This window comes from Phallusia mammillata, chromosome 4 (genome assembly GCF_965637545.1).
Source record: "Phallusia mammillata chromosome 4, kaPhaMamm4.hap1.1, whole genome shotgun sequence".
Classification (NCBI taxonomy): domain Eukaryota; kingdom Metazoa; phylum Chordata; class Ascidiacea; order Phlebobranchia; family Ascidiidae; genus Phallusia; species Phallusia mammillata.
The window spans coordinates 770251-781475 of record NC_137255.1 but is presented as its reverse complement, the minus strand read 5'-3'; the positions used below and the strand labels follow the sequence as shown (position 1 = coordinate 781475).

General features: G+C 35.5%; 2 protein-coding genes across 3 annotated transcripts; both read right to left on the bottom strand.

Moving 5' to 3' along the window:
* Nucleotides 1-896: 896 nt before the first annotated feature.
* LOC145224668 (methylmalonic aciduria type A protein, mitochondrial-like) lies at nt 897-2536 on the bottom strand. The gene has a single exon (XM_080091214.1). The coding sequence runs from the start codon at nt 2322-2324 to the stop codon at nt 1152-1154; it is 1173 nt and encodes a 390-aa protein (XP_079947340.1). The 5' UTR covers nt 2325-2536; the 3' UTR covers nt 897-1151.
* Nucleotides 2537-3375: 839 nt separating this feature from the next.
* On the bottom strand, nt 3376-10855 carry LOC145224667 (WD repeat-containing protein 27-like). 2 transcript variants are annotated; one of them, XM_080091212.1, is made up of 20 exons: nt 10630-10855; nt 10212-10347; nt 9446-9573; nt 8907-9051; nt 8590-8660; nt 8419-8524; nt 7698-7764; nt 7374-7527; nt 6954-7057; nt 6465-6593; nt 5791-5978; nt 5217-5315; nt 5005-5153; nt 4821-4945; nt 4663-4760; nt 4106-4227; nt 3957-4048; nt 3757-3856; nt 3600-3695; nt 3376-3530 (listed from the first exon to the last, which is right to left on the bottom strand). In XM_080091212.1, exons 1-20 carry the CDS (start codon nt 10753-10755, stop codon nt 3480-3482), a joined length of 2286 nt encoding a protein of 761 aa, XP_079947338.1. In that variant the 5' UTR covers nt 10756-10855; the 3' UTR covers nt 3376-3479. The 2 variants fall into 2 exon arrangements, with proteins under 2 accessions (XP_079947338.1, XP_079947339.1); XM_080091213.1 differs by lacking the exons at nt 10212-10347; nt 10630-10855 and adding an exon at nt 10130-10182.
* Between the last annotated feature and the right edge of the window lie 370 nt (nt 10856-11225).

The following is an 11225-nucleotide window of genomic DNA, read 5'->3' as shown; positions in this document are numbered from 1 at the left end:
TAAATAGTTTATTGACAAAAACTAAAAAGGTTTTTCTAAGAGCATACACTTTGTAACTTAAATTGTTTTACTTGTGTTTACTTAAAACCAGCATGGAAACATTAAAAAATGAAATAAACTATTTCCTAATTTTCTAATAACAAACTGTAACTACTTTACAAATTTGACAACTTTAATGACATTCGAATACAAATAATGTTTAAATCAAACCAGTGCCACTAGGCACTATATAGTCAATATAGCGGCTCTGATCAAACCAAAGTACGTTCAGTTTTTTTCACCATCCTATTGTTAAGCCCTTTCAGTCCCTGAAGGCAATTCAATTAATTATGACGTCACCATCGTGCGTTCGCTTAAACGACGAGAGCTATTGTGGCGTAAACAAACAACCTTCCGACTCCTTTAAGACTTACGAGTTACGACTGGTATCGCGTTTCCCCAGCTACGAGACACTGTGTTTCTTGGTCTAAAGCGACTGTTTTTGTTTTTATTCAGTAAAACTTTACAAAGCATTGTTTGAAATTATCTAAACTGTAAAAAAACATACTATAAATACAAGATATAACCTGGCGGGAAAAAGCTTAAGGAGAAACAGTTTCTGTGATTATTGAGAATGCTTTAGGTTAACTTTCAAGCGAAATGTTTTTATCAAACCACGTTTCTAAACCTCCGGTATTTCAATACACGTTATTAAACGGGGTTTTCCCAGCTTATAAAGTAATTACGGGGTTGTTTTTAATTTGCCACGCATCGCTAAACATTAACAATAACATTTCGGAGAATTGAATTTATTGCGCTGTTTAGGGACAACTGACATAAATTGCTGTAACAGCTAAAATGTTACCGACAAGCAAAAAACCTGTATGCTGCCTTGTATTTTATTAATCCTTTTCCACAACCTTTCATAAAGCTTTATTAGACTTGCATAGAAATGACAACACAACATAAACAACATCAGGCAAGAAACAACATTAATTACATTTTATCAAATGTTTTCTGTCAAAATTTGTTTAAAAATCCATTGTAATATTTAGCTTTACAGGGGCATTTCTATTAATTTCTTTTACAAAGCAAAATATCAAAATTTCAACAAATGCATCTATAAGTTCTGTTCATAAACACTATGTAATTCAAGTTAACACTGAAAAATATTAACTCTTAAAAAAACTTTTGATTAAAACATCGGCTGCCATGCCTGGTGTTATTTCATCATTTTCCACAAGTTGATTTACTAATGGTAGTTGCTTATTAATGGACATAGTTTGTTTGAACTGAGACAAAATATTGCTTTGAATATGATTCCACATCCAAATATGTTTTTGCTGTTTTCTCAACTCAAAAAACCTTCCAGATTTCATCATAGTTTCATGAAAGTTCAACATAGTTTTCCAAACTTCTTGAATCCCTTCATTTTGTTTTGCAGAAACTCTTTTAACCCGTGGTCTCCATTCTTTATGCTTTCGTGGAATAAATTTCAACGCACTAACATATTCAGTTTGAATTCTCCGAGCTGCTGGAAGCAAGTCTCCATCTGATTTATTCACCAAAACCATGTCACATGATTCAATAACTCCTCGCTTAAGACCCTGCAGTTCGTCGCCACCCGCTGGTGGAATAATCAGCACAAACAAGTCGGTCATGTCGGCAACACGAACCTCACTCTGACCAACACCAACTGTTTCAACAATTGTGACATCATAACCGGCTCCTTCACATAACAACAATGCTTCGATTGTGTTTCTGGCAACTCCACCTAGCTCTCCTCTGCTCGGTGAAGGTCGAACATAAGCATTAGGTTGAGTTGATAATTCAGGCATTCTAGTTTTGTCTCCTAGCAACGAGCCACCAGTCCGACTCGAAGAAGGGTCAACGGCCAGCACGGACACTTTGAGACTCAGTTTGTCACTTAAATACATCCCAAAAGTTTCTATGAACGTGGACTTCCCCGCACCAGGAGGTCCAGTGATTCCAATTCGGAGTGTCGTGCTTGGATGAAGCTCGTTATTCTTAACTGTGGAATTTTCCTGGTCCAAAGTTCTCAGAACCATTTGCAGCAGAATTTGTGACATGAATTTCTTTGTTTCGTGGCTCGACTCGACAAGCGTGATTGCTTCGGCAAGGGATGCTCTGTTGCCATTAGTTACTCCTTTAAACAATCGCTTAATTGTTCTCTGTTCATATGAATCTTGTGGGAAGTAATTTTGCAATGTTTTCTGGTTTCGAAGTGTTTCTACATCGAAAGGTCTTGAAGAACTTTGCACAAAGCGATGACAAACACAAAATCTCTTGGATTGAACAAACAAAACGTTTGATTTTGATATCATTGTCTTTGTTGCTTGTAAACTTTCAGATTTTACAGTTCAGAAACAAGTGATCTACTCATCTCATACATAGTGTATCTTAACATTAACCTAAAATATAACTGTTAAGCATGCTAATAATGTTTTATAATCCAGTTTTCCAGTTAAAACGGAAGGATAAAAGACATATTTATTTAATTAACTGGGACTAAGTATTAAAAACTCAAACACATTGTTTGTCATTTTACTACGTCACGGTCAGAAATTGAAAATCAGTCATCCGTGAATAATGCCGGTAAATAGAAATCATAATTGGTCGTGCGTTTGCAAATCGTTAAAAAAGCATGTTCGTAATAAATTACCACCACGCAAAACAAGTGTTAGAAGTTAATTCAAAAGTGAGTTGTTCTACTGGTGTAGCTTACAAAAACTGAAATTGCAGCTGGCGGATTGAAAAACCAATTTCCAAGCAGGGAGTCGAACCGCTTGTCATATGGGTTCAGGTTCGGTTCGGGTTCACTTGGTTTTGTTTTTAAGGGTTCGGGTTCGGTTCAGGTTTTCAAAAATGTATATTTTGGGGTTCGGGTTTGGGCAAATTATCCGGTCCGAACCGGTTTGCGGGTTTTAAACCGGTTCAAATTTTATTCGGTTTAATTTAATTCTACCCATCATCTACCTGGCCTTATAAAAATCCCAAAAGAATTTTGCCCGTGCACTGCTATTTTTGACACGCCCTATAAGTGTTATCTCGTTTATACTTTAGTGCGCTGTTTTGAAAAAAATCACAAAATAGCCTATACAAGAGACTGCATATTTTACTGGTTCGGTTCCGGTTCGGGTTCAAGGCTAAACAAAATATGGGGTTCAACTCCGGTTCGGGTTTTTAGAAAATCGTAATTAGCGGTTCGGGTTCGGTTCCGTTTAATGAAAATAACCGCTCAAACCGGTTCGCGGGTTCGGGTTCAGTTCCGGTTCGACTCCCTGTTTCCAAGTGAACTATTACAGCCAACTAAATTTGAAAAAGTCATACTTCTGTGTTATTGTAATAAGGTAACTTATAAAACAGCTTCTTGACTGCGAAAAGTTTGTCGTTTTATTATATTATGTCGAATAAATTAAAAACAAAGATGTAAAACAAAATAAAATCAAACAAAATACATAAAAATCTCCGTTTAAAGGTCATGAAATGTTCCAAGAATAAACTTCAGAGTTTTCTGCCCCGCCGAAAATCTGTAATAAAAAAATAAAAAAACAATTTAAAAAAAAAAAATCCACCAAAACACAAACAACAAAATTTGCCTGTTTTGAATCTTTGCTGAACTCCAAACATGTAACTTTATGTTTTCCTCGCAATGTGTGAAGAGGGATGGGACTTCTTACGTCATAAACAAATACCTGTGACGTCATAAACAGTGACAACAAGCTGTTATTACGTCATATTCATGCGTGCATTTACCGCTCTGTTGTCGGTTGCCGTGGCAACGAATCTGCCACAAGGACTCACTGTGACGTCACACTTTGACACGCATGGATGGTTGTAGAATTTTCGAACGCAACTATAGAAAAAATGTGTTGATTTGATCAACTTTTTGTTCTTGACTTTCTTTCTTTCTAAATAATTCTATTCCCAAATTATCATTTTTTATGATTTCTTACGATTTCATCCTGACGTCCCACAATTTGATTCCGTCAGAAGGAGCGGTTGTGACGTAACAGTTGCATGACGTACTCGAGAAATAGGATGAGCCCTGTGTGAAAAAAGCATTTTTGTGACGAAAACAAAGCAAGCATGTGTGACGACATACCGTGAAAAGACGGATTGCATGTGGCGCCCTCGTGTGTGCGTTTGAGTACCTGTGGATATATTCACACCGGTTCGTGTCCATTACAGCAATACTTCTATCCGAAACACCGCAGAGAACTGCATCTGCAAAAAAAGACAAACTTGTACTTTAAACTTAGTTGCAGTGGTGGGATTCAAATTTTTGTCAGCCGGTTCTATCACAAAAAGTCCATTGACAGTAACCAGTAATGCTAACCGGTTCGCTGATCTCATAAAATTTCGTGAGACGGATCTATAGAACCAGTGCGAACCGGCTAAATCCCACCACTGCCTATAAGTTACCAAAAATTACCAAAATTTCGAGGTGCTGTATTGGCATGAATATGGAAAAAATAGTCACAAAATTTGAAGGTAATAATATATAATTTAAATTTTAAATTATATTTTTGGGCGCACGGTGTAAGAATCACTAATTTTCACTTGCTTCAAGATAAATTGCTAAATAATATTTAATTGTTGAAAACGAAACCGCCTAAAACATAACAGTGTTGCACATTATTTGACTGACTCTAAACGTACATGAAAACATGTGATTGGCTGCTGCTACACACGTGATCGATTGGACGTCGTTGATTGGATAACTTCCAACCTGTTTGTGTTTGCCTTGGTTTAAGTACCTAAAAAACAAAAATCTGTCAATCCAAACGTCATCAGCTATGACGTACTACTGACGTCACCTTTTGACGTCATCCTTCGGGCCCGTGTGCAGCAAATATTTGTAGAGAAGTAGGGAATTACCCACGGCGGCGAGAATGAATTTGTCGAGGTAGTAGAACTGCGCATGCGCGAGATCCTTGCACTTCTGAAAGCACGAAAAGAGTGCGAAGGTTTGTGGGTTCGAAACCCATCAGACACACCAACCTGTTTCGATTCGCACGCCACTTCCAACTGCAAAGCGGCTTCCCCAGCGAAAGGGGATTCCCAGACTCTGACGTAACGATCTGGTGAGTACGTCATAATTACGTCAGACTGATGAGACCAGCAGCAGCCAATCAGAAGTTTGTTGTGACCTGAAGAAAATTTCAAACTAAATTTTAAACGGGAAAGTGAAAAGCATGATCATTATGACTGACCCGAAATAACCTTGCTCTTCTCACAGTTGCTTGGCAATGGTAACCGAACAATGCGTGTTGTTGCGTCACTAAGGGCAAAGGCACAACGTTCGTTACGATCTGTAAGATTGAAAAGGAACTGAATGCAAGTTAGCGAAGCAGACACAATGCAAGGCAATCATGAAGTAATGGTTCAAATCCCAGTTGCGTATATTACTCAAACAAAATCTGTTCTTAAGTTTAAAGATGAAAATCGGTCCATATACGGCCCATACATGCTTTATTGTTTAAATGTTTCGGTAAATGCTCATGCCATCTTCGGTGATATGACGACTTGAGCATTGCCGAAACGTTTGAATAATAAAGCATACCATATTTTACGTCTATTTGGGCCGTTATTCTCACCAGTAAACTTATAAACAGATTCGCGTATAGTGTTTAACATATTTTTCCAGTCCAGCTTAATGTATTTACATTAACTAACTTATGGAGGAAAAATTCCAAATAAACACTGCGGATTGGTTGACACCAGAAGAAAAGCTTAAACTAAATCCTTATAAATGCAACAACAATCGTAACAGAAAAACAAACTGACCATTTACAGCCATGCAGGTTACAGTGGCAGGATTTTCACTGATTTTTATGATTGGTTGTTCTTGGACGCCGTTCGACCAATCAGGAGCGTCTTCAAAGGTCAGCTGACTAATAGGCTTTTTGATTGGTGGAAATTTTGAGGCAGATGATTGTTTGGTGAAGGAAGTTTTGGGTTTAAACATGGTTGTTCTAAAAAATCGAAGTAAATCTTGCTGTATGTGTAATGTTCCCTGTTTAAAGGCCAGCATGTATCCTTACTGTAACCACAGCAATGCAACTTATGTATATTCATACCCAACTCAGTGGTGGGATTCAGCCGGGCCGCACCGGTCCTACAAAACCGTCTCACAAAATTTTATGAGATCAGCAAACCGGTTAGCATTACTGGTTACTGTCAATGGACTTTTTGTAACAGAACCGGCTAAAAATATGACTTTTTGTTACAGAACCAGCTGAAAAATATGACTTTCGTGATAGAACCGGCTGACAAAAAATTAGAATCCCACCACTGACCAAACTTGTTGTTTCAAAAAATAAAATTTAAAAGGTATTTATGTACAAGGTTGTGAAATTTATCCTCAAAAATGCTTCAATTATTGTTGAGTTGAATTTATCTTACTTGGTGGTTAGCACAATATCATGGTAGTTCACAAACTTTACATGAGAAATTGGTACCTTGGTGTTTTGGTGTATCCAGAACTTTTTACTTTCTTTTTGAAGGTAACAGGTTGATCACTAGGTGGGGCAACTTTAGTGGACAATTTAACTTGGATTGAAAGTGGGGAAGACTTTAAAACTGGATCGCTAAAAAAACCAAAAAAACAAGATTTTGATAGAAGTGTACAACAAATTATTATGTTAGGATTTTATGATAAGGTACATAATTTACAGTTTTAAAAATTCTAAAAAGAAACATATAAGCCGGTATATTTGTGTAAAACGTAACGTTTCGACAATAACTTGTGTTAATCTCAAATAAATGAATGTATTTCCAGTAAATGTAAAATTGCATTAAAAATTACATACAATTTAAAGTAAAAATAGTAATTCAGACACAAGTTTCTATTAAAAGTAAACATTTTTTGCAAACTAAATTTGGTGAGTGTTAATATACAAACAAACCATAAGAAATGTGAACTAGCCCAACAGTTTACAGTAAAATACCTCGATAACACGCTGATCGAAGTGGCTTCATCTTGATCACTGTAAACCCAAACCGAAAAAATAGAAATCTTAGCTTCAAATATGTGGACAGCAGCACAAAAAATCTACAAAAAAATAATACAAAAATAAATTAACAATGAAATAGCTATTTGTTTAACAAAAACAAACAGTTGGTGAAAGCACTTTCACATTTTAGAACAGCCTAAATCCATTAAATTGCATAAGAAGTATAAATTCCAACAGTAACCATTTGTTGATAAAGTTGTCCAGTTAATCGTATAATGGTAATAATTGTACAAAAAAAACCTTGGCAAGTTGGTGATGTAAACAACCAGATTTATCTTTAGTTGAAACACAGACAAGTTAAAAATTTGAAACAACATTAACATTTCAATGATTTTTCCAAACAATAATCCTCACCTTGTCATCTTTTTGCATCAGTCTCACATCTTTAGCAAACAAAGTCCCGATTTCACATCCTGGATAACTTGCAATTTTAACTTCATGGTTCAAAAGATTGATGTGAAAAATTGCTCGTTCAGTTGCACAAAGTACACTAGATGAGGTTGGGTAGCTGCAAAAGATGGTATAGTGTTGCATTTTATAAACATGCTCAAAAAGTGTTTATTAGATAGATTTGTGTGATCTGAGCACATATTTAGAACATAAAACATGGCTACATTTCGACAAATACTGTTAGTAAAAGAATTAGCTCTAAATAGTTCAAGCTTGAGTTAAATTTACCTTTCTGATGTTGAAGCAGTTTTCTTGAGGTAAATCAAATCCAATACTTGGCCACGAGAGCAATCACCTGCATGTAAAGACCAGTTGTCACAATAAAATATGCACAAATGTAAAAATTCATGAGGTTCAATATGGTTAAAAACTTTTGAATTGTGGTTGAATTTTGTAGACCTAATGAAACTTGCAGAAATAAATTTTAAATTAGTAGATATATTATAATACTTTTCTAAACAATAATATTTCTATGTAATATAAATCAGGGGTCTCCAAAAGAACCAAAGATCAGTTAAATCTGGTTTGGTACAAATATACAAAGCGTTTAGGTTTAGCACTTTTGTGGGATCAGAAAAAAAAATTTAATTAATAAAAGGTAACAACACAGTCCGCCAGGCCCCTATTTTCTAGCCTACACTTGTCAATGCTTAGTGACCGGCTGATTCGGTATGGCGCCTTCAGTGAGCCTGGCGTACCGTGACTAATATATGAGTGTGTCGTGATCGCTGGTCTGCATGAACACTTCAGGGCTGATCCCAGTTATGGAATTTGTGTTCATCTTAAAAACAAACATAACACATTTTCTCTATTATTATGGCGAGGCCACATTTTTTAACATGTGTTCCATTTTTTTAGAACACCCGAAGCCAAGATTAAATACCTTGAATAAAGGGACACTTCAGAGCCGTCTGAGATAAATAATAATGAAATGATAAAAGACAGTAACCTGATTCTTTCCAATCTTGGTTTGTTCTCAACAATCTTTCCATCAAATCAATCTTTACATTTTCCTCGAACTGATTAGTTTTGTTGAAGAAAATAAATTCCTGAACCTGGATGTAATTTTATGTTTAAAATATAGAAAACAAATCACAAACCACGATAAACCACAAATTACCACAGCAGTAGATGAGCCAACTGCAATTTGCCACAAATCGCTGCAAACAGCTAAACTTGTGTAACTGAAACCTGCACTAGGAAATAGCAGAATTATTTTTCTTCAATCAGATAAATTAAACTCAGTGTTAGGATTCAGCCGGTTCGCACCGGTTGAAAATAACCTCACGACATTTTATGAGATCAGCGAACCGGTTAGCATTACTGGTTACTGTCAATGGACTTTTTGTAACAGAACCGGCTGAAAAATATGACTTTTGTGATAGAACGACTGACAAAAAATTTGAATCCCACCACTGAATAATTTTTTTAACAAACCATGGGTCATCTGTGCTTTCCACTTTTCATTGTGATGTAATAAATCCCAAGCAATTACTGTTCCAGAATATGATGACATAATCAAGTTATTGTTGTCAAGAAATTTTGCACACGAAATATTTCCCAAAGGAATTTCATTGATTGTCTAAAAATAAAAACTGGTCATAAATGTCTTGTGTACAGAGCAGTAAAGACACTTTAAATTCTAATGAGGCATGATTAAATTGAACAAAAAAGTGGGATGCCTTTCAAAATATAACTATCAATAAGCGATGTAAAAAGCAGGTACATGAGCCAGTAAAGGGATATTAAACCTGGGTGTCACCAACTTAGTCACACACAATATTAGATTACAGATGTTGACAAAAGGCTTTTGTATATATAGTGTTAAAGATTAAGGAATCCTTTGCTGATGTATTTATCATCAAGTTATTGACCAGATCTGTGTATATTGGTGGTGAAGTTTTTTTTTCAATTTTTTACTAATCAACATTTTTTTGCACTTTATTAATTTAAGTCCACTACAAACAGTTTCTTACCTCTTTTGAAATAATATCATAAACATTCACATAGGAATTGAATACTGCACAAACAAGTTTTTCTTCCACCGACAATAAACTTGGGGCCTCGGTCATCGAGGTTATGATGTGACCCCGGGGTATTCCCCCTGAAAAACAACACAGGTACAAATTAAAACCGTTTTATTTCATTTATGCTGAACAAGCATTTTATTTTACTTTATCTTAATTTAAAAATAAAATGTACAAAGATTATTGTAATAACAATTGCTAAGTTGGAAGTAACTGCACAACACGTGTTATGTAAGGGCAAAAATAGAGTCAGTACGGATGCAAGATGTAGAAAGCAATGCCACTTTCAAGGCATAAGTAAGTAACTTTATTTGCACGAAATATTCGAAAAACAAGGCATGACATGATGGAAGCTTGCATAAAAGTATGTTTGGTACATTAATTATGCTTCCATTAAAACATCTACAAAATTGTAATTTTGATACAAAATAATTACAAATTATAAACTATTTCAAGTTTGTAGAGTTCTTCTGGCAAATGTATTTTTATTCCGACGTTTCGACGTACTATGCAGGTCACCATGATTAGTTAAATCGTTGGAGTAAAAAACACATTTGCCAGAAGAGCTCTATAAACTTGATATTAGCCTGGCAGCAATAGCTTATAAACTATTTGTTTAAAAAATTTGCAAACCCTATGCCACCAAACTTGTTAAAGCAGCAAACAAATTAAAAGTACATTGAGTCCGTGGAATTCTGTGTTAAATTTTACCGACCAGCATTGAAAGTGTCAAGAACCTCATCAATTTTCCAAGTGATCAAATAATCTGAAGATGCAGAAAGGAGAAATGCATGTTTGGGTCCAAAATTTATTGCGGATATTTCATGGTGATGCCCTTTAAGTGGAATGACCTAAATGTGAATGATAAAATGTACAAAGTAGCTTTGGAACACTATATACGGATCTGTCCATTGGTTTAATAGTGAAAATAACGGCCCAAATTGACGTTAAAAGCGACATGCTTTATTGTCACTGATGATGGCATGAGCATTTACCAAAACGTTTGAATAATAAGGCATGTCGTTTTTTACGTCTATTTGGGCCGTTATTTTTATTAACAAACTTACAAATTAGCTGTTTGTGACCAAAGTAATGAAAAGAAATTTGTTGTTTCAAAAATTTCAGAGACTTACTTTTGAACATGAAATACTTTGCAAGACGATTTCGTTGCCATTCTGCACAGACAGAAAGCTGTCTGAAATGTCGAATGTTGTTGGAAATTTTACAAATTTAAAAGTATCCACCAGCGACACTTGCATGTCATCTAGTTTTACTCAAAATAAAACGAAAATTTATATTTCTCGCAAAGCTTGCCGCGTTACTTCGGGAACGAAGCCATTCAAGTGTGACAAATGTATTCGTGCATGACCAAGTTTTTTTTTTGCGGTTTTATGATTATGATCTTTGTGTGACATATATAACTTTGTCGGTTAAGCTAAAATTAGAACAAATTGTCACAAAGTATATAATGCACATTATTTCGACAGGTTTATTTGGATTCACAGAGCCGCATAGCTTTTATTGGAACAGTAGACTGGAAGGAAATGACACAAGTGACTTCCTTGGTTTTGCTCGGATGCAACATTTGTTTGTTTATTATTTGTCCATAAAAATCCGTTGGTAGGCTGTGTGCGTTCCAGCTAAGTAAGAATTCAACCAAATGTGGATATATTTAGAAGCAAGGAAACAGGAAATAGTCTTGGTCAATGACTGCGCAAAGTGTAAAGCG